At 41.9% G+C, this 24,394-nt stretch overlaps 1 protein-coding gene across 3 annotated transcripts in view; it reads left to right on the forward strand.

Annotated features, from left to right (window-relative positions):
• CUL5 (cullin 5) overlaps positions 1 to 24,394 on the forward strand; it is a 281,644-nt gene that overhangs the window by 91,800 nt on the left and 165,450 nt on the right. For all 3 annotated transcript variants that reach the window (XM_029602461.1, XM_029602459.1, XM_029602460.1), the window contains 4 exons: positions 4,736 to 4,881; positions 4,973 to 5,053; positions 23,586 to 23,679; positions 24,027 to 24,157. In XM_029602461.1, the coding sequence (XP_029458321.1) occupies positions 4,736 to 4,881; positions 4,973 to 5,053; positions 23,586 to 23,679; positions 24,027 to 24,157 (452 nt within the window). The remainder of the gene's footprint in view (positions 1 to 4,735; positions 4,882 to 4,972; positions 5,054 to 23,585; positions 23,680 to 24,026; positions 24,158 to 24,394) is intronic.

Here is a 24,394-nt window from a genome sequence, read left to right on the forward strand (position 1 = left end):
TCCGTGGTACTACAGGAACGAACATTATCAGGTAAGGACCAATTTTCCTTTATCTGCAGAAACAAATGAAACAAACTGGAAAATAAAATGCCAAAAAATAGATGAAATGAATGAAAACCAAACAAAAAAAAGTTTTGTGTGGACATCTGTAGATTACAATAAGTCATTAAAGAGTAAATTTTCAATAGTACACGTAAGTTGCAATGTATGAATTTACTCTTCAGACTGCACAAACCCAGAAAAATTTCAAACACAAGGAGTTCCATATTCTAACATAGTAATGATGGTAGAAAAGGTCCAAATGGTCCACCCAGTCTGCCCAGCAAGCTTCTTATGATAGTATCTGCCATGCCATGCAGGTTACCTCGTGTTTCTCTTTCTCTGTGCAGTTATTTGATGAGCCACCTTGAAAATTCAGACAGTGCTGATATGTTTTGCTTATGGACTTGGCCTTTGAAGCAGTTCTGTACTTTTTCACTTATGTCTGCATATCAGTACTCCAGACCTTGCAAGTGTTAGTGGTCATCTGAATCCAATTTGTCTTTCACCATGCCATCAAAGTAGAGAGTTAAGTTGCAATTGCATCAAAAGCATCAAGGCTTATTGGCTAAGGGTAGTAATCCCTTGCCTTCTGTTAAGGATAGTAATTGCTGCTCCATGCAGTTCCCTCCATGCTTATCAGTTCCTCCAACCATAAATGTCAGGGCCCTCATTGGTTGTTGTCTGAATCCAACTCCATTTCTCCTGTCATTGAAGCGGAGAGCAATGTTGCAGTTGAATCAAAAGTATCAAGGCTTATTGGTTAAGGGTAGTAACCGCCGCACTAGCAAGTTACCTCATCATCCTTTTCTTCATTTCCATCCTGTAGCCTTTAGGGAACTACAGTGTCACTTTCAATTCATGTCACTTTAAATTCTTCAACTGTTTTTGTCTTCACCACCTCCTCTGGAAGGGCATTCCAGGCATCCACCACCCTTTGTTAAGAACTATTTTCTGGTGTTGGATCAGTCATTCTGCTCACCCCGAGTTTCATTTAATGACCCCTAATTTTACTGATTTCATTCTAGTGGAAAAGGTTTGAAGTTGGTGCATCATTAAAACCTTTCAGGTATCCTAAAGTATGTATCATGTCTACCCTGCACAGGCTCACTTCCCTCTGTTGTAGCCAGTCCAAGCCCATTGCTTTATATATATATGTATAAAGTACTACTTTTAAGAATCTGCAACTGGACAATTATCTGTGAGCTCAAAAATTCACTTTATTTCATATATATATTAGGCATTGCTTATATTTATATTTATTGCTACGTTAAATAGTTATACTTCTTATATAAAATATTATATTTCTTTATTTATTACCAGTTAAAATATTATCACTTTATTTAGCACTATGTTAAATTGTCAACCAGTTATACTGTTCCATATGTTATACGGTACCATGTAAAGCTCCGCTATCTGTTGAGCAGTTCTTCGTTTTATGTAAACCGGAGTGATTTGTAGTCCCTACTAGAACTTCGGTATATAAAAATTAAAAATAAATAAATAAATAAATATACTCTTAGTTTAATTCCTCGTGAAAAGTCTTCTGAAAACGGTTTTATTTCACTTCCAATCCTATTTGTATCAGTTTCTCACTTCATTCATACATGTAGAAAACACAAACCCTCACCAGATACAGAATATAAGTGACCAAAAACTAGAAATGGAAATATGAAGACAAAAATTAGACCGGAAACCCCAAGAAGCAAGAGATTGCATGTAGAGTAACACTGAAGGAAACAAAATAGAAAATGCATTTCTCCATACTAAACAAAATGTAAAGATAGCAAAGATTCACATTCCCAAAATTGATGCATTCCAGTCACTAATTTGAAAATATAACACTTTTTTCCTACTTTTTTGTTGAATGTTTTATTTTTCTAATCATGCTGACTCAGTCTGTCTCCACTTTTCTCTGTCATCTCCTAACTACTTTTCCAGGGTCTCCTTTTCAAATCAGTTTTCCTCTCCTTGTTTTTATTTCCTTCCAATATCTTTTTCTGACATTGATCTTTCCCTTTCATGTCTCTCTCCTCCATTTCTCTTCTCTGCCTCTCTATCCACATAGCTAGACGTCACCCTCCAGTCCCTAGTCTTCATCTTCTAACATCTCACATACCTACCAGCTTTTCATCACCCTGTTTCATCCCTTTTCAACCCCTACCCAGCCTCTCATTCTTCCTGCCTCTTGCTCCTTCCCTAGTCTTATTCCCCCTGTCTTTCACCCATTGCTTGATCCCTGAATTCCATGCCCCTGAATTCTCATCCCTCAACTGGTTTCCTCTGACTCTTGTCTCATCACCAGCCCTAGCTTCTTCTCTCTTGTTAATCCTCTCTATCTCTTATCTTCAGTGCAGCATCCTATTATCTTTCCTTTCCTTCCCAGCTCAGTTTCCACGATCAATAACTCCCTTCACAGACCCATATCTTTCCACTGCCTCTCACCTCCTCCCCAGCCCATTCACACTACTGCTCAATCCCTCTCTACCTTTAAGCCCCCTTCTTTTATACCCATCTCACATACATAGCCCCCATCTCAAATCCCTCATTCATTCCTTCCACCAAAACACTAAGTCCCCACTGTCTCCCCTGTCTTCAGTCACTCTCCATAATTTTCTGCTCTTTCCTCCAATCCAGAGTCCCTAATCCCCTATAACTTTCTTCTTCAATCCGTATCCAATGTCCTCAATCCACATGCAATTCCTGATCCCTCATTAATCTCCTGTTGGCTCCCAGCCCCATTTCTCCTACTCAGTTTTTATCTGGAGTCCCCATTCTTCCTCCACTTTGCAAATCTTACCCAGTTCAGATTCTCAATCTCTCCTGGATTCCCCACAGTCCTTCACTTCAATCTTTGAGTTCTTACTTATCCCCATTGTCCCTCAGAGCTCCTACTTCCACCTTAACCTATCCCTTCTGTGTTCCAGCACCAGTTCTTGTCTCTTTAGCTGTTGACACTGCTCCTCCCTCTTGCATCTAGTTCATTGATCTTCTGTTTTGAACTGCATGTGCCTTATATCTATGAATTCCAAAACAGCAAATCATTGAATCACTGGACGGGAAGGGGAAGACTGCTGCCAGTGGCTAGGAGAGCTGTAGAATTAAATGCAGGAACCACTGATGCTGGGGCATGGAGGTGATTGGGGGAGAGAAATAGCTGCGCTAGGACTCTGGACCTAGAGTTGCCATGTCGGCCAGCTCTGTGGCCATTGCTGATGACTACAATGTTTCTATCTTTTTGATGTAGGGCCACAGATGCTGACCTGCCTTGTACTTTTTGGTTGGACTTGACTCAGTGTGTGGTCTGCTGCCCACTTGTGGCTATCTCTGTGTTGCATGCAACTTCTAGTTGGCACTTCTTCAGGGGATCGATCAGAGGACAGCTGAGAGTGGCTTATGGCATAAGCCCCAGAAATGTGTGAAAAATTATTTTTAAGTTATATTTTTTTCAGCATGTATATCATTTTTTGCCTTCATGTATGTGCATGCATGTGTACATCCGCAGGAAGCATTTTTAACACAGTAAGCTTTGGAGCTTCTATTTCGTTCTGTTGCTGTCATAAACTGAAACAAGAAAGTGGCAAAGGCAGCTATATGAAAGCTCAAATTTTCTTTTATAATTTCATTTAAAAATAATAAAACTGGTATAGGTCAATAACTACTGATCAGACATCAGATTTGGCATTGAGCACAACATGTTTCAGACTTAAATTGAAAGAGTATAGAGAAGACTGGCCTTATGGCTTAGGTGTGCTGAGGTCCGGGGGACTCAGCCTAATTTTCTATTGATATTGAGAAGGTTTCTCATTCAGACTTCGGGAGGGTGGAAACACAGCCCCAGTTAACCATATAGTAGAGTTGAAGGATGAGGAGGCTTTCCTTGGATTGGCCAGGATGTCTGATTTGCCTGACTTTGCTGTCTTTGGGGTGGGTGGGAGTGTGTATGTGTAAAGAGGATAAAAAGAAACTTCTGTGTGAAAAAAAATTTAAAATGGTGCCCAGAGTGCCATATAATTCTCAGCTGCAATAAAACAAAACAGTAAACTTGAAAAGTTCAGCAGACAGAGTATGCAGTGCTGATAACTTAATGTAGTACTAAACTGAATCTTTAATTTCAATGTCCTATAGCATCTCTGCCATGAAACCCTGAGCAGTGATGTGGACTAAATGCCCCAGTGTACACTTTGCTATTGTGTTCTCAGTAGTTTTGGGTAAAAAAAACAGATAAAAGTAACATTTTTCTGTTGGAGGAGCTTTGGCATGCATGGCTCTACAGATGCAATGAAAATATAATTAGGTTTAAAAAAGAGAAAATGGGGGGCAAAAAATGAAAAGGCAGGATTTGGTCAGTCTTTCTCCAGGAATATTGTCTTGCAGGGCAGACATAAGCACACAAGCTTATTCTTGGATGGCTTGGAATCTTCTGTTAAAAACAGTGAAATTCCAAGACCTGGTGTGTTTAAAAAAAAAAATAAATTTGTTCAGTATTTTCATTGAGTAATCTGAATTTCGTACATTCACACATTGAATGCATTAATTATATCTAGATCATAATTTGATGGTACGGATGCTGCATGTCAAGTAATCTGGCTGTTTGAAAAACAAATTAAAAGAAATTCTACATTCCTGAAGTTCAGATTGCATTAATTGTGACTATTGTAGCCACACAAAGAGTAACATTATTTTGTATCTGCAGTTAATCTGTGTTCCAACCCTGAAGATAAGCTGCAGATTTATCGGGATAATTTTGAGAAGGCATACCTGGATTCAACTGAAAGATTTTACAGAACACAAGCACCTTCTTATTTACAGCAAAATGGTGTACAAAATTATATGAAATATGTAAGTCAAAAGCCACTAGCATGGTTACAAAGTGTATTTTGCTGTTAGTGCTGTGCACTGTAAAAATAATCACACTTCTTTTTCTGTACAGGCAGATGCTAAATTGAAGGAAGAAGAGAAACGTGCCTTGCGGTATTTAGAGACAAGACGTGAATGTAACTCTGTACAAGCGGTATGCTGAATTATTTATTTTTAATTGACTGATTTCATTTCCTGTGAACCATGTGTTTTTCTAATATTGTTTGTGCATTACTATCATCTTAAAAAAAACACTTTGTACTATTCTCTGAAGGCAAAGCTGGTTTACCAGTGGCAAAGGTGGGTCATATGAGCACACCTTGGCAGTGAATGAAGCAAGCTTCTAGAGCTTTGTGCAAAAGTAAAAGCCTGTCTCTAGTCATACACAGCATGGTTGTTACCTTTTTATCAGTAGCCCTACTAGTAGTTAAAAACATTTATCTCTTAATGCAGTTTTTTCTGCTAGATAAGTCCTAGTAACTTTACTAGTTAAGTATTTTGCAGCATTTTGTAAGTTGTATTTTTTTTTTTTTTTTTTATTATTAAATTTGCAATACCTCTGCCTTTGTCTCACTTCTTTTTTTAGTGGGGTTGTGCTGGCAGGCCACATTGCTGAAATTTTTTTGCTTCAGACTATCTCTTTAATCAAAAAGGAAAATGTTTTCTTCATTTTGATTTCACATCAGCAATTTTCCAGATCATGACAGAGAAGCAAGCCAGTGGCTTCAAGTTTTGTCTCAAGGGTAAACAGAATATGTCTATTACCAACCTTCACAAAGTTTGTTACAGATGTCTGGAACAAGGCCATGATGTCTCCAGTTGCAATATTTGTGCAAAGATGTCTTCTAGAGTTGGTCAACTTTTCTTGACAGTGAGCTTAAGTCTAGCTCTTCGATGTTGGCCTTGAGCCGATACAAAGCCAGCAAAGCTGGTGATAAATATATGCTCTAATAGTGCATACTGCTACTGTTCCTAGTTATGTTATGTTATATTATCCAAGTTGTTCACTCCCTTGTTCATTGTAAGACATATGTTGTCATTGTTTTCTACTTGTTATAATGTAAACTGGAGTGATAAGTAATTCTGTTACCTGAACTTCGGTATAAAAAAAAGTTATAAATAAATAAATAAATAATGCCAAAGGAGCCATTAATCCTTTCTTTTCCCAAGGTCAGGCCCAATAGTTCAGAGAAATCTGTTTCCCCCAACTAGAGTCAAAGCCAGGGCTCCAAAAAGTTGAGAATTAAAGGGAATCTCTACTGAACCTTAAGTGGAAGCTTCAAAGCATTGACTCAACTCCATGATGTCCAGCTGCAAGAACCGGGAGATAATGGGAAGTTCCTCGCCTTCTGAAGCATCCATTTCTAGAGGTGAACTCTGTTCTCTAGTTTCTGAAGCTGCCATATCAGTCTTCACAGAATTAATCAGGCCTTTGAGCAGCATCTTCAGAAAGTTCTGGAGGTTGTCAAGTGGTCTCTGAGGCTGACCCTGTTGATATTGTTTGAGGCAGAATTAGATAGAAGAATCGCCATGCTTTTGCTCCATATTTTAGAAGAGTCAAAATCCTTGTGTTGAACTTTTTGACTTAATTGAGCAACCCATCTTTGGATACCTCCACTTTGGTGATAAGTGTGTCATTGCTGACACCAGTCTTTCAAATTTTGTCTCAGTATCATCCCCACCAAGAATGAGTTGAACTTCTCCTGTTTGTCTTTCTCTCTCGGAATCAAGACTCAGTGAGCTCAGCTTCAGGCTTTAGCAGCCTTTGGCTCCAGGTTTGGGCTAATGCCAGCCCGCCTTAGAACCAAGTTCTGGGCCCCTGCTTATTATCAGTCTGAGGAATCTGGTTCTAAAGGGATTGTTGAAAAGAGCTCTTGTTAAGGCACACTCTATCACACATACAGAATAGATCCATACCTGAAGAACTACAGGAAACTGCAGAACTGTGAGCCTATCTGTGCCAGACAAAATGATAGCCAATAATTTTGTTCCTTAGACTAGTTTCTATCTGGACTAATGGAGCAGAGCCAACATGCATTTAGCATAGGGAAGTCTTGACTTACAAATCTGTTACATGTATTTGAAGGGGTTAACAAATATTTGGAAAAGTGATATAGTGTAGCAGGATTTTCAGAAGACATTTGATAAAAGTCCCTCATGTGACTCATTGGGAAATATCTCAAGATGAAAACCTCATGTCCAGCGAGACAATTTTTCACCAAGATGATCAATCTCAAATTGACAACCAAGCCCTTCCTAACTTCCCCTCAACAAAACTAGATAACATCAAAAAGACCTCTCATGTAAGAGATCTAGGCACCCTCCTGGACAACCAGTTGAACTTCAAAAGGTTTGTCAACAATACAACAAAGGAGGGCTTCTTCAAACTTCAGGTCCTTAAGAAGCTTAAACCTCTCCTGCTCTTTTATGATTTCCGTTTGGTTCTACAAGCAATCATACTCACAAAAATCGATTACTGTAACTCATTATTACTTGGACTCCCGGCTATCACCACTAAGCCGCTTCAGATGTTACAGAATTCAGCCGCCAGGATTCTAACCAATTCAAAAAAGAGGGACCATATCACTCCCATTCTCTACAACCTTCACTGGCTCCCTATCAAATATAGAATCCGATACAAAGTTTTGACCATCATGCACAAATCTGTACACAATCTTGCCCCAATCGATTTAACTCATCAAGTTCGCCCTATTAATCCCACCAGGCCAATGAGAAGAGCTTATCAAGGCACTCTCTTCGTCCCTCAAGCAAAAACATCACGAAAGATCAGAGCCTTCTCTACCTCAGGACCCATTGAATGGAACAATCTCCCACCGGACCTTAGACAAGATCCTTGCCCAATATCCTTTAAGAAAAAATTTAAAACATGGTTATTCAACCTTGCATTTCCAGATTCTGCATTTAACTAATCACTTATTTCCCTTAGAATGCTTTAGGACATTTATTACTATGCATTGTAATTATTTTTCTCTCTGTTCAGTTAAATTTTAAATTTTAACTATGTTTGCCATGTTTACCATTTGTTCTTAGTTCTATGTATCGCCGTTCAGGCAGTTTCTTGTTCCTTGTAAACCGGTTTGATTTGTATTTAATGCAGGAAGATCGGTATATAAAAACCAAAAATAAATAAATAAATAATAAATAAATTAAAAAGTCACAGAATAGGAGTCAAAATACTATTCTGGCTAAAGGTTAAGAAACAGAGTAAGACTGAAAAGCCATTTTTCTCAATGGAGAAAGGTAAATAGTGGAGTGCTTTTTAAATATATTTATAAATGATCTGGAAAAGGGAGAAATGAATGAGGTGATCAACTTTGCAGATGACACAATTATTCAGAGTTGTTAGATCATGAGCTGATTGCAAAGAATTTCAAGAGGATCTTGGGAGACTGGTCATCTAAGTGGCAGATGAAATTTAATTTGGATAAGAGCAAAGTGATGCATATAGGGAAGAATGTTCCAACTATAGGTATACGATGCTGGGTTCCTTATTAGGCATCACCACCCAGGAAAAGGATCTTGGAATTATTATGAATAATACTTTGAAATCTTCAGCCCGGTGTGTGGCAGTGGTTAAAAAATCAAATAGAATATTAGGTATCATTAGGAAAGGAATGTAAAATAAAACTGATATCATAATGCTTCTGTATGGATACAGGAGAGATTTCATCTTGACTATTTTTAGTAGTTCTAGTTGCCCCATCTCTAAAAAGAATATAGTGGAACTAGAAAAGTTACAGAAAAGGACAACCAAAATGATAAAGGGGATGGAATGGCTTCCCTATTAAGAGAGGATAAACAGGAAAGGTTCTTCAATCTGAAGGAGATATGATTGAGATCTTAGAATTTTGAGTGGGGTAGAACAGGTAAACAGGGAATGATTTTTCAAATAGTACTATGACTAAGAGACACTCCATGAAGCTAATAGGTAAGTGTTCTCTAAAGACAGCACTTCACCAGTTATACAAACTTTTTTACCTCCCATGTTGGACTTGTTGGAGCAATGGGCTAGAACCAGGAATACCAGTGATGAAACCTAGTATCCCCCACTGATATTTCTTTGTAAGCGTGGTCAAGTCACTTTATCTCCCATTGGCCTAGGTACCCACTTATATTAGCTTTTTGGGCATGGATGTAAAATTCCTGAATTCTATTAATGCTGTAAGCCACCTTGAGTATCACTTAGAAAGGCAAACTAAAAAAAAATACAAATAAATCCGAGCTATATTAATAAACTGAATGGAGCCACAGGGCCACTCCAGCATAGAATCAGATGAATATGAAAAGAGAGGCTTTTGCCTTTCCAGAAAGCTATGGAAGTTTACTACATTTGGTGCCAAGACATGGTTACTGAACTTGCTTTGTGACTGAACTACTATCATCGGAAAACCCTTGTACAGGTAGGCTACTTCACGTTATTCACTCATAGAGTACAATAATATATGATATCCGGTTTATATCTCATCCTGCTGCTTCCAAATGTTGCTTGGATTTTTCTGCCCATTGTGCTTATCAGCCAATCATTGGCACGCCTCTGCAAATGCATTCTGTCATTTAGATGCTAGTTGTCTGCAGTTGATTTTTCAGTTGTCGTGACACCAAAGGAACCTGTGCAGTCTTTGTCCAAGAGTTCTTCTCTTGGTTGATTCTTTAGGCCTTTTCCTGTATCCAGGAGGATCTGGACCTACTTTGCTTGTCAGGATTCGCAGATCCAAAAGCCTGACTGTAATTGTCCCATGAGGCAAAGCATATTTCTTGTTGGACTTTATATCATGCCCCTGCCTAAGGCGCCTCTGCTATGTATCTGGGTATTTGTGACTGTCTGTTGTATGGTTTTCTTTTGTAGAAGCCAACACTTTTCCTACCTAGACCTGGTTTTTGGGTCAGCTGCTTCAAAGGCAAATGGGAGAAAGGTGGTGCTTTCAGCAATGTGGGGTTCCTGGTTTGTCTTGTATGGAGACCCTATAGCTTGGGAATCACCCGTGTCCGAGGACTGCCATCTTGCTTGTCCTTGGAGAAAGCAGAGTTGCTTACCTGTTACAGATGCTCTCCAAGGATAGCAGAATGTCCGTCCTCATGAAACCTACCCGCCTCCCTTGGGAGTTGGTTTCTCCATGTATTAGCTATATAATGTATTATGGGGCTCTGTCTAGGGAGAAGGATGATAAATATAGCTGCGCATGTTCAGTAGGGCATGTTTGCAAGCTCTAGAATCTTTGAGATCAAAGTTCAGGGCCAGGTTCCACCTGATGTCACAAGTGTGAGGACTGTCATCCTGCTGTCCTCGGAGAACTTCTGTTACAAGTAAGCAACTCGTTTTATCTGTACTTAACTTATTGGGTTTCATTTCAGCAATCCATTTCACAGTTACCATATTCACAAATATTTCCTCTTTTCTCTTAATATGGGTTTAAACTTGGAGTTTTGGGAATACAGGACTTAATCCAATAGACCAGTAATTCTCAACCTTTTTCTGTTGTGACAATGCTCACATAGAAACATAGAAATGACGGCAGAAGACCAAACGGCCCATCCAGTCTGCCCAGCAAGTTTCGCACTTTTTTTTTTCTCATACTTATTGGTTACTCTTGGCTCTTAGTAACCTTTTGGTTCTATTTCCCTTCCACCTCCACCATTAATGTAGAGAGCAGTGTTGGAACTGCATCTAAGTGAAATATCTAGCTTAATTAGTTAGGGGTAGTAACCGCCGCAATAAGCAAGATATACCCATGCTTATTTGTTTACCCAGACTAAATAATTCAGTCCTTGTTGGTTGTTGTCTGTATATAGATCCACTTTTCTTCATTCCCCCTGCTGTTGAAGCAGAGAGTTATGCTGGATATGTGTGACATGCTATGTTTAAATGCTAATACAAGGCACAATACTGATAGCTATGTGGTAAATTAATCTATAATAATGCTATGCAGAGAAAAGCCCAATAAAAAGCTGCTGGTAATTAGTAAATACAAACTCTAAATTCCACCATATTGTACTTATTTCCTCTTAATAAAGGTAAATGCAAGGGATGAATAATGAAAAGTCCTTGGACTACTTAATTTAGAAGGTCCTTTTTAATTTATTTTTTTTTCACTGTAATAAAATTTAAAGTTAATTGTTACCTACTGGAGGAAGTGACGTTATTAGGCTTGATGGTTGCCTAATCGAGGTGCTCCTCTCTGTTAATCTGAATCTGCAGAAAATCAAGGCTATCCACATGCATTCCGAATGCAGAGAGAGGGATTTGGTGTGTAAAGACATCAAAAAAGAAAGGAATGGATTTCGGGCTCTGTTCATACTCTAAAATTAAAAGTGCAGCAGGCTGCAGGAACGAGGTGGCAGTGGAAATGGAAGGAGGAACAGTGCAATTATGCCTGAGTGGCATAGAAGAGGAGACAAATCAAGATGTTCCATCTTGTGCAGAATTCCCTGAATGGTTTATGAAGAATTGGAAGGATATAAAAGGGAACTGATGAGCATGATATCGGAATTTAAGGAGGAGTTGGCAGACGATTGGATGAAATGGACACAGGAATGGAGGTGCATGGTGAGTCTATTTAAAAAAAAAAAAAAAAAAAAAAAAAGGCATAGTTAATAGTGACTCCTTGCAAAGAGAGGTGGTGAAACTAAAAGAGAAAAAGTCACAGGCTTAGAGAACCGTGCATGCTGAAGTAACTTAAGATTCAGAGGTTTTGAGGAGAAACCAGATTACAATGACTGTACAGCTATATTCGATTCTGCAGATATCGCCTTGCTGATATAAAGGGGAACAAAGCCTCTGTTGACATGGATAAAAAAAAAACGTTAAAGCTCATAGGGCTCTTGGTCATTCAGGAACAATAACCCTTGGGACAAAATTGTCTGTATTCATGAATATGCCATTTGGAAAAAATAGCACTAGTGGCAAGGAAGCAGTAAAAGTGGCCTTGTGAAGGTCAGGAAATAGCAGTGTATGTGGATTTGTCACAAACTACTTTGCAGAATCACCAAGAGCTGCGTGATGTTACTGCTTTTTTTGAGAAAAGAGAACATAAAGTACAGATGGCTGCATCCCTTTGGATTGATTTTATACCTTGGATGGGATCTCAACTAGGATTCAGACAGTGGCAGAGGCAAGTTCTGCACGCAAAGGATTTGTTGGAACCCTCACCACTCAAGGAATGTCTAGAACTGGGCCTCGCAAGGATGATTTCCCTAGATGGCAGAGAGCAGGCAAGGGGAGTAGCTGCCTTCAATGTCAGTCTGGTGGCTCAGGATCATCCAAAGAGGAGACCTGAATGAGATCCAAGATGTGGCTATATTATTACTATATTACTGACTCAATATTTATTATCTGAAGCAGTAGTAGCATGGAATGCACTATACTGGTTGGATTAATCCTTATTAATCTATAGCCATCATTCTCATCTGAAGTTTCATATTATGGACTTAATGTTTGCAGAACATTGGGAGAAGATAAGTCTGTTTGTAGAATTTAGTCATTACTGGCCTTGATGAAGTTGTGACTGAGACTTATTTTGTTTATGCAGGATAAAGTTCAAGTGGAGAACTAGCCCATTGAATTGTTTTGACTCTTTTTCTCTAGATGGAGAAGACTATCTGCACAGAGGATATGGCAGATCAAGTTTGGGGGAGGGAGAAGGGGGGCTTAAGGGGAGGGAGAGATATTGGGAGATCCATTATACTTGGTAATTTGTCTAATTGCTCCCAGATACCGTATGTTTGTATCATGGGGTGCTGTTATTTTGGTTTTGGCATCAATCTTTGTTTTAGATACTTATCTTTACTATGGCTACTTTTAGGATAGTATCTATCAATGCAAAGGGCTTAAATACATTTCATAAGAAGCAGCTCTCTCAGCTTCAGTGGTGATGATACAAGAAACGCACCCGAAGGCTCGTTACGAACACCTGATGCATTCTTTTTATTGATAGTTTTCCTCAGGGTTGGTGGGCCAGTAGATTAAAGTGTTTTATTTTTCTTAGATGTGAGGGATTTTTTGTTTTGCTGGTTCTAAGTTGGCTGGCATTACAATTTTGACAAAACCAGGACGGTGTGTGGGTCCGATCGTCCCATTTCTCAGATTAACCAGGATATGAAAATATTGGTGAAAATTTTAGCAGACCGGCTGAATATGGTAATTAGGCAGCTTATTCATTCTGACCAGGCTGGTTTTATTCCAGCCAGAATAGCTTCTGACAGTGTAAGAAAGATAGTTGATATAACGTGATGGGCACAAAATGATATACCGTAGCTTCTCGGTTTCTCACGGTTGATGCAGAGAAGGCTTTCAGTATGATGCATTGGCCATTCTTATTTCAAGTAATGGAAAAAATGTTTTTGGGAAATATTTTTTGAAATGGTTAGGGAAGCTACAAGAAATCACAGGCTTGTATAAAAGTTAATGACTTATTCCAACAATTTCATAGTGGGGAGGGGAACAAGGCAAGGTTGTCCCTTGTCTCGACTTCTGTTTGCTCTTTTTCTGGAAACTTTGGCCATCAAAATAAGAAGCAACTTTTTTTTTTTTTTATCCAAGATTTCAGCATCAGACCAGCTGATTATAGTCATTCTTTTTGCTGATGACATCCTGTTTACTCTGACTAACCTAGCACAATCTCTGGATGCAGTAGTTAGGGAACTGGGTAATTTTAGTAAGATTTCTGGGTTTAAAATTAATTGACAAGTCTGAAATCTTGGATAAGAATTGTAGTGATTTAAAATGAATGTCTTGCCTCAATTAGGTTATTTGTTCCAGATGCTTCCAATAACCATTCCTAATGCTATGCTGACCCTCTGGCAAAATAGAGTTTTTGATTTCATTTGGAAACTGTGCCCTCGGAGTAAAGAGGAATGTAATGTATAATTCAAAAGTAGATGGGGTCTCAGTGTTCTGAATCTTTGCTGGTATTAATGTAGCGGCCCAACTCAGACCGACTGTGGATTAGTTTAAAATTTACAATCCAAACAATGGGTCTCAATAGAGCAGAGTTGGATTGGACATATGCCTTTACAAGTGATATTGTGGCAACCTCCAGATACTTAGAGACATCTTGGAGAAATAGTCCTGAGTACAAGCATTACACTCCAGATTTGAGAAAATGGCATAATAGATTTATGGGACACAGAAATTATTTCTACTCTTCTGAGTTGTTTAATAATTTATTTTTCTCACCATGTAAGCTTTGGGAGCCTTTAAGAGGGAAGGAGTGTGGGGTTACTCGATTAGAACATATTTGGGAACCTCGGAGGTTCTTAACATTTGAAACATTCTTAGATATGAATTACCCAAAGAAGAATTTCTTATTTACAGATCTGCATTTTTGGAAAACTAAAAGGACTGAGGATCAACTTTTGCTAGGGAGATCCTTCATGGAAGGTTTATATGCAAGAGTGGATAAAATAAAAGGGGTTATTTCTAAGCTTTATGTGGTTTTGAATGGAGCCGTTGAGTCGATCCTGGCGCATATTAAAGTGTGGGAGAGAGATATGGGTGAGGCGCTTTCAGAGGAAGAATGGAGTTTATCCATTCTGAAAACAAGCAAATCATCTATATCTTCAGCCCTGCTTGAAAATAGCTATAAACTATTTTACTGATGGTATCTTACCCTAGGAAAACTACATAGGATATACCTGAAATTGGCAGATGCTTGCTGGAGGAGTTGTGGACAGATGGGCACTTTCTATCATATTTGGTGGGACTGTGAAGTGATTAAATCTTTCTGGGAAGAGGTGGCATTGTTGGTTGGTTGGACTTTATAAAAGAGTAAAGTTCCAAAGTGTGTGCTGCTAAATATTCCCCAGGAGAATCATAATCGAAATTCACAAGGGCTTGTACAACAGATTTTCATAGCAGCCCGATGTAAGGTACCATTGTGTTGGAAGTTTCCGGATGCTCCCAAGATAGAGGCAATAGTGCTTCAGTTGGATAAGGTATGTAAAATGTGTAAGCTGATAGCCATTATGAAGCGTAGAATGTCTAAATTCAAACAGGTATGGAAGGTGTATTTCTCCTGGATATCTAATCCAAATAAGTTATTTTAAGTAATTATTTTAATTAGATTATAGGCCCTTTATGATATTACATTTTTTGCCATGTAAGGGGTCTAGTATGTAGGTAAGATAATTGCCTTCTTATATTATAGTGTAACATGACAATATGGCAAAGATGATTGGGATGTGTCATTTCAGAGCAAAGAAGTGAAATTGGATTATGCTCTAACATAGTTGAAATGGTTGATGTTCAAATGGGACTTATTAAAGTGTAAAAGAAATATAAGATGTATAAAAGTGGAGCAATTGATAATGAGGTGGGATCTCTTGGTAGGGAATTAGGGGTGGAGAAGGGTAACTATTGTTTGCAAATGTAAGATACTATTAAAACTCAAAACAACATTTGTATGTATCCAATATTGGTATTGTATGGTTGAGGCAATGATGTTTGAGGCAATGATGTTTGCTCTAAATGTTCATATATTGTACTGTTCTTTTGGATACAATTAAAAAGTAATAAAAAAAAAAATGGTGCCTATTAATTATGTATTAAAACATAGCTGCGTGTAGTTAATTCTTTTAAAGAGCCCATTTCCTGGCATGTAGCCAGATGGACTCAGAACGAATGGGTATAGTATCTGCGTGCTAGCAGTTGGAGACGGATCTGACGTCAGCACGGGCGTATATATACCCCGACAGGAAGCGTAGCAACTTAGTAATTTCCGTCTCCAAAGCAGTTTGGAGAGCATGCACGCTCGCTGAGCGTGTTTTCCAAATCTACTTTCTATTTTCTACTTTCTTACAATATCGAGCCCCGCACTCCTGCGGTGATACCCTAAGGTCCCTCCCCCAGTAGAGTTTCCCGGGGTGATTTCCGTGATCCCCCGGAGGTCTAAGTCCTCGGTCCGGTGACTGAATCGCGGCAGGGACATAGCCCCCGGGCGAGGTTCGGGTGAGGCATACGAGGCGCCTCGGTCCCAGCGTGGACGAGGCAGCGGGTGCATATCCTCAAACGCGGCGGTGAAGGTACTTGCCCTCTCCCCCCGCAGCCGGAGACTGCCCGGGTTCCAGCCGGGAAGCGCCGAGGATCAGGTAAGGCGTACATCTCTTATTTCTGGTCTCCGAGGAACAGAGGATCGGCGGCGTGGCATGCCGTGGCGGGTGCCATTTTGCTTGTGCGTATATTGCCTTATTGCTGAGAGCATATTGAATGCCACTGAGCGTGTATTGCTAACCGCCTATTGCTGAGAGCATATTGAATGCCATTGAGCGTGTATTGCTAACCGCTTGTTGCTGAGAGCCTATTGAAAGCCATAGAGCGTGTATTGCTAACTGCATATTGCTGAGAGCATATTGCATACAATTGAGCTGTTTTCATGGCCGCCTATTGCTGAGAACATATTATTATTGTGCGCCTGTTGTATTAAGCGCATATTGCTGCCGCATATTATTATTCTTGTGCGCCTGTTGTATTAAGCGCATATTGCTGCCGCATATTATTATTATTGTGCGCCTGTTCTATTAAGCGCATATTGCTGCCGCATACTATTATTGTGTGCCTGTTCTATTAAGCGCATATTATTGCTGCCTCTCATTCAGCGCATACTTTTCAATGGAACAGAACGCCTCAGCGTCTTCAGCGGCGCCGCCTGCCTCAGGCATTAAAGCCCTTGGCCTCTGCTCTGCATGCCAGCTTAGAGCCACGCACAGTGAAGAGCCAGACTCCCTATGTGCCCAATGTGAGGAGGCCGTGGGACCCTCGGGCCAGGACCAGTCTCAGCCACGATTTGCTGACAGTTCCCCAGGGGCTACCCCGGATTTAGCGGGCAGTCTCGACCAATCGGGAATCCCGGGGGATCTTGTACCCCGGCGATTAGAGGCTGCTTCCATTTCCTGGGTGGATCTCTTTAAGGGGATTCATGCCTTTGTACAGATGCAAACGGCTTCCCGTCCGGGCCCTGCTGTTCCTGTTGTTGCTGCAGTTCCTGCGGTGGCTGCGACTGTGGCGGCTGCTGCGGCGGCCGCTGTGGTGGCGGATCCTGTTCCTGGACCCTCACGCCCTTATCGTGAGCGGGACCTTCTGCCGCTGGACAGTCCAGATCAGTCGGACCAGGAGGTTTCACCGGACGAGTCCGAACTCCCGGACGAGGGGGAGCTTCCCCCAGGGATTGAGCCATATAGAACCATGAGGCGGTTCTTCCCCAAGGAGGATCTCTCCGACCTGGTGTCTGTGTCTGGCGGAGTTGGATATTACAGGTCCCAGCGCTCTGTACCCTCTGCGCAGAACCCCCTGCTGGAAGGTCTTCGTCCTACAGCCTACCATTTTCCATTCTTGCAAGCAGCACAACAACAGATAGATTTAGAATGGGCGGCACCAGCGGCTTCCTTCAAAGGGGGCCAGGCCCTGACGGGCATGTACCCATTGGCACCGGCTATTCAGGACTTGCTGGCGTGCCCTCAGGTGGACGCCTTGATTAGCGCTGTGGTCAAGCGCACTACCATTCCGGTTGAAGGGGGGACGGCCCTCAAGGAGCCTCATGACCGGCGACTGGATGCCATTCTGAAACAGACCTTTGAGGTGGCAGCTCTATCTTTGCGGATCGCGACCTGCTGCACAGTGGTGACGCGTGCCTGTTTGTCACAGGTTAGGAACAACGCTCCAGCAGCTGACATGGAGTCAGCTCTTTTATTCCTCACGGATGCTGCATCAGACCTAGTCCGGACAACAGCTAAGGGGATCTCATCTTCCGTAGCCACCAGGAGGCAGCTCTGGATCCGGAGATGGTCAGCTGATGCGCCTTCAAAGACACGCCTCACCAGATTGCCCTTTAAGGGCTCTTTCCTATTTGGCAGCGACTTTGATAAACTGGCCAGTACGTGGGGTGCCTCTCCAGTGCCTAGACTGCCGGAAGATCGGTTCCGAAGGGGCCAGCGCTCCTTTCCAAGGCCCTTCAGGGGCAGGAGTTCACAGCGCTTTGTTCCTTACAGGAGTTGCTACCAGGCACCACGTCCTCAGGCCAGGAATCAGACCTTTCGGACCAAGCAGCGCAAGCGGGGAGCAGGCCCGGGCTCAGGTCCCGGCCGCGCCTCCCAATGCCGATGAATCCGCAGATTCATCTGGGGGACGGAGCCATAGGGGGCAGGTTAACCCTCTTCTACCCCAGATGGGTTGAGATCACGTCGGACCAGTGGGTCCTCGCCATTATCCGAGAGGGATATTTTCTGGACTTTCATCATCTCCCTCCGGACAAGTTTGTGGAATCGTCATGTCCCATACACAAGAAGGCAGCATTGGAAGCTACCTTGGCGAGGCTCCTGTCCTTGAACGCTATCATCCCAGTACCTGCCTGGGAAGTGAATTCTGGACACTATTCCATTTATTTCATGGTACCCAAGAAAGGGGGCACCTTTCGGCCTGTACTGGACCTCAAGTCCGTCAATCGATACTTAAGGGTCCCGAGGTTTCCATTGGAAACTCTGCGCTCCGTCAAGACCGCAGTACAGCCAGGAGAATTCCTCACGGCATTAGACTTGTCGGAAGCCTACCTGCATATCCCGATCCATCCGGATCATCAGCGCTACCTACGCTTCAAGGTTCTAGGACGCCACTTTCAATTCCGGGCTCTACCCTTCGGGTTGGCCACGTCATTGCAGACCTTCACCAAGGTGGTCGTCGTGGTAGCAGCGGCACTCAGACGGGAAGGAATTCTGGTCCATCCCTACCTAGACGATTGGCTGATCAGGGCGAAATCACGAGAGGAGAGTCATCGGACAACCGACAGAGTGATCGCCCTTCTGGAAAGCTGGGTAATCAACCTCAGCAATCAACCTCAGCAAGAGTTGCCTACAGCCTTCCCAGTCACTGGAATACCTGGGAGTACAGTTCGACACGCAGGCAGACACAGTCAGTCTCACTACCAAGAGAAGGTTGAAACTTCAGACGCGTATCCAGGGAGCCAGTCGGCCCATAGCTTGGGATTATCTGCAGGTTCTTGGTCTCATGGCATCCACCCTGGAAGTGGTACCTTGGGCAAGGGCCCATATGAGACCTCTACAACACTCCCTGCTCTCTCGCTGGAGCCCTCGTCTACGGAACTATTCCACGCACCTACCTCTGCCTGCCAGAGTCAGGACACAGTTACGGTGGTGGCTGCAGTCCGACCACATGGGCAAGGGGTCGAGGATGTCCTCCCCCACGTGGACCCTGCTCACCACAGATGCCAGCCTGAGCAGCTGGGGAGCACACTGCGAAGGACTCACCGCACAAGGGCGGTGGCGCGGAGAAGAGTCAGCGTGGAACATCAACAGTCTAGAGGCTCAGGCAGTCCGATTGGCATGCCTTCGATTTGCTCACAAACTGAAGAACAGAGCAGTCAGAGTGATGTCCGACAACGCCACCACGGTGGCATACATCAACCGTCAGGGCGGAACCAGAAGCCGACAAGTATCTCTGGAGATTGCCCCACTGATGGTTTGGGCAGAGGCGAATCTTCAGGACCTCTCCGCTGTCCACATTGCCGGGAAGGACAACACGACGGCAGACTTCCTCAGCAGAGAACGCCTAAATCCAGGAGAGTGGGAGCTGTCACCCACAGCCTTCCAGATGATTGTGGATCACTGGGGGATTCCGGACATGGATTTACTGGCGGACAAGTCCAATGCTCAAGTACCCAGATACTTCAGCCGCAAGCGCGACCCGTTCTCCCACGGAATCGATGCCCTGGTTCAGCCGTGGCCTCCAGGGACTCTGCTAAACGCCTTTCCTCCGTGGCCTCTGCTGGGCGCCATCATCCACAAGATTCAGAAACACCGGGGCCTAGTTCTTCTAGTGGCACCAGACTGGCCAAGAAGACCCTGGTACGCAGACATGAGAAGACTTCTGGCAGGGGAGCCTCTTCCCCTGCCTCCTCTCCGGGACCTTCTATGTCAAGGTCCCATCCTCCACGAGGATCCAGTTCAATTCTCTCTTACGGTCTGGCAATTGAGAGGCCTAGACTGAAGAAAAGAGGTTACTCGGAGCCCGTGATAGATACACTCCTCCGAGCTCGCAAGTTTTCCACATCCCTCACCTATGTAAGGATCTGGAGAGTATTTGAAGCATGGTGCGACACTCACGGCACCAATCCACATGTGACCTCGATCCCTATTGTCTTGGATTTCCTGCAAGATGGACTTCAGAAGGGTCTCTCCCTCAGCTCCATCAAGGTTCAGGTGGCTGCGCTGTCTTGCTATGGCCCCAGGAGGGATGGCAAGACCATCGCCAAGCACCCAGATGTTTCTCGCTTCCTGCAAGGAGTCAAGCATATTCGTCCGCCACTGAAGTGGCCAGTGCCCTTATGGAACCTCAACCTTGTTTTGGATTTCCTCGCGGGATCCACCTTCAGACCCCTTCGGGGCCTGTCTCTCCGTTCTCTAACCTTGAAGATGGTGTTCTTGCTGGCTGTATGTTCAGCACGCCACATCTGAGCTACAAGCACTGTCCTGCCGGGATCCATTTCTCAGAATCACTCCGGAGGCTATCCATCTTCGCACTGTTCCCTCCTTTCTACCGAAAGTGGTTTCACAGTTTCATCTTAACCAAACCATATCCTTGCCTACCACGGCGGGTTTGAAGAAATCTGAAGAAGGGCGTTTATTACGCCATCTCGACATTGGCAGATTGCTGCCCAGATATCTGGAAATGACACAAGAACTACGAAAGACGGACCATCTGTTCGTCCTGCACAGCGGGAAGAAGCAAGGTGAAGCGGCCTCGCGGCCCACCATCGCCCACTGGATTAAAGAAGTTATCAGAGCAGCTTATGTGGAGGCTGGGAAGTCTCCGCCTCTACAAGTCAAGGCTCATTCTACCAGAGCACAAGCGGCATCCTGGGCGGAATCCAGGATGCTGTCGCCTGCAGAAATATGTAAAGCGGCGACATGGTCCTCCCTCCGTCTGGACGTCCAGGCTAGGGAGGACTCAGCATTTGCGAGGGCGGTCCTACATGGTCCTCAGGCAGCCTCCCGCCCAGGCTGGGAGTAAAGCTTTTGTACATCCCATTCGTTCTGAGTCCATCTGGCTACACGCCAGGAAATGTTGAGATTACTTACCTGATAATCTCCTTTTCCTTAGTGTAGACAGATGGACTCAGCATCCCGCCCAGCTGCCTGTGTACATGGGTTTCACCGATTCAAGGTAAGTCATGCCATTTGTTTACATAAGAGCATACACTCTACCAGGTGTCAAAGCCTTCCTGTTGGGAATGCTGGCGGTCTCCAGCTACTATCAATCGGTCAGGGGAATCCTATTTTCACTTTTCACTGAGCATCAGTACACACATCCATAACAGCTTTTGCAAGGAAGATTACTAAGTTGCTACGCTTCCTGTCGGGGTATATATACGCCCGTGCTGACGTCAGATCCGTCTCCAACTGCTAGCACGCGGATACTATACCCATTTGTTCTGAGTCCATCTGTCTACACTAAGGAAAAGGAGATTATCAGGTAAGTAATCTCAACAATATGGTGCTATGTTTCAAATCCTTCGGTGTCAGGGGCAAACCCGGAATTCTTGTATCATTAAGCACCTCTGTGAACATAGACTATTGTTCAAATGGTCCCATGGCATCTGCACCTGAAACGTATATACATTGTTCTTAAAAGCAGGAAGAACCAGAAATGACTATATCACATGATAATGCTTCTGTCCAACATAATAAAAAATACTAATTTTATACTAAATCAGTGAGTACCAATGTAGTTGTTCATTTAAACCATAAGGATCTACTGTGTCCGAAGTATAAATCCAATATTCTCATTTATTTAATGTAGCTGAAAAATTCCCTCCCCTAAGGGAAACCAGCACTTGTTCCAACACCACCCATAGGAGATCTTGAAAAAGGTGCTGGTTTTCCATGCAATGTGTCACCATAGGTGCATTCAGTGTGACTGTTTAATCGGCTCTTGTGTTCAGTGAGATGACTCCAAATTGTGCTTGATGTGTGTCCAACATATACCAAGTTACAAGGGTACTGGATCGCATATATGACTCTAGAGGAGTTGCAATCTGGATGACTTTTCAAAATTAGTTCGGTTTTCGGATGAATCCAGACTTAGACTTATTATGGTATTGATATACATCGGGCAACTTCCACACTGAAAGTGTCCTTTTACAGAATCGAGTTAACATTGTTAAATTACCTTTCTTTTAATTGTGGCAATCATCTCTTTCAAATTTGGACCCCATGAGTATACAGTCTTAGGTAAATGGACAAAATTGACTTTAAATGTTATTGCAATGAAAAAACAACAAAAAATGAATTAAAAAGGACCATTTAAACTAAATAGTCAAAGGATTTTTCATTATTAATTCCTGATGTTTAAAAGGTCTAACAAACCTTTGATTAAGAGAATATAAGTACAATATGGAGGAATTTTGGATTTTTATATTTAAATCCTAGGCATTTTTAGGGAAGAATTTCAACCTAGCTGACTTGTATGCTTGTAAGGCTTATTTTTTTCCCCTTTTTTTTTTTTTTTACCAGCTCAATTGAAAGTGGTACTGGGATTTTTTATTTATTTATTTGAGTTTTTCTATACCGGCATTCACGGAGATTCGTATCATGTCGGTTTACATAAAACAGGGGTGATCAATACATTATAAACGTGTATAAATATAACATGAGTATACATTTTATATATTTACAAATTATAACAAGTTATAACAGTGCACAGAAAAAATCAGTTACAATAAAACAAGGATGGTTCTAACTGGGAAAAGAAGAAGAATAAGACGATAGAAATTTAACAAGAATAAGAACGTGTAGTGTTTGGTATGTCCGTATCAGTTTAGTTGGAGCCATGAGCCTTCATTCACAACTACCAGGGGACTTTCCCCCTATTTTAATAGACTCTCCTAATTTTTCAAGTCTGGGCAGCAATAAGTCCACAGGTCAGCAGCCATTCACCTTTCCTGCTTCCAAAACCCTATATTATGGGTTCTAAATCAGACCACTGGTTGTTGCATTTAATGATGACCATGACTCCTTCCTCTGGAGTGCGGAAAACTCAACTCTGGGATTGAACTGGCATCCTCTCGCATGGCATTACACAACACTGCCACTAAGCCAGCCCAAGGTTAAGTTTCTTTAAATCAGGAGTCTGTCTGGACTCGGGCCTTGATAAAGGCATATATACAGATGCTTTTCTCCTGTACAGTTAGAATTGCTGCATCCATTAACTGTGGTGCCGTTAAGCTTGAAAGGAATTTTTTCATTGAAAAGTTGTCCTGTTGCTACCAGCAGAAACATTTTGATAAATCTATCCTGTTTACAATACTTAAAAGATTTCATGAAACAAATTAAGTTTTTGTGAGAAAATGAATACTTAGAGTAATAGCCTCCAAATAAATGCATGATAAAAATGGTAAATCCAGCTACAAAAGTTTCTGTACATGGAAGCTTCAAGATTTTTTTCCATTTATTTTAAATATGATGTCCCATCCTTTCCCAGGATGCAGTACAGGGTCAGTCCTAACTTTTGCTTTCAAAATTATTTGCACTTTGCTGTGATAGGTTTTATCCAAATAAGGCAGATTTTGGCTAAATCAAGGGAATCTCTGGGCATCAAGGCTAACAGATAACTTTTCTTTAAGGTCATGCTTTTTACTCATTTTGTTCCAATTTTCATATTGCAGCTGATGGAATGCTGTGTGAATGCACTTGTGACATCATTTAAAGAAACTATTTTAGCTGAATGCCAAGGCATGATCAAACGAAATGAAACAGAAAGTAAGTGCTAGAATTATTTCATTACATAGAAATGTTTGGCATTTTCGTCTTTTCTATTTTGTGATGAGGTCAAAAGAAGTAGACCATAGCATTTTTGGCTGACAGTAATTTAATGTTTTGTATTTTGCTAATGTATCAATAGATATGTTTAACTCAAGTCATGTGACTTGCCTGTCTTTATCTGCCATGTCTCTGTAAGGGAAATAATAAAAAAAAAAATAACATTTTGACTGGTGGAATTCTTAGATTTTTCTTTTTTTCTGTGACTTTATTAAGTTTGATCAGTTGAAGTATATGTACAGTTTTCTAGTTATTTATCTAAATAAGAATTTTGACTTTTTTTCCAGAATTACATTTAATGTTCTCACTTATGGATAAAGTTCCTAATGGAATTGAGCCCATGTTAAAAGATTTGGAAGAACATATTGTTAGTGCTGGATTAGCAGATATGGTAGCAGCTGCTGAAACTATTACTACTGTAAGTGTCAGAATTCATCCATTAAACAAACTTTTCAATGCAGATATAATCAATTGCTCATTGAGGGAACATCTTATTTCATCTGGAGAAAAGAGTTGGGGCGAGAGTAGTTGCATGAGAGACAGTATGAATAACTAGTACAGTACATAAAAATGTGGTTATCAATCTAGATAAATTTATTTACTGTACATGGAAAGTGATATTTGAAGCTTAGCTGTTGACAGTGATACCTTATTG

Source organism: Rhinatrema bivittatum, chromosome 5 (assembly GCF_901001135.1).
Source record: "Rhinatrema bivittatum chromosome 5, aRhiBiv1.1, whole genome shotgun sequence".
NCBI classification, from domain to species: Eukaryota; Metazoa; Chordata; class Amphibia; order Gymnophiona; family Rhinatrematidae; genus Rhinatrema; species Rhinatrema bivittatum.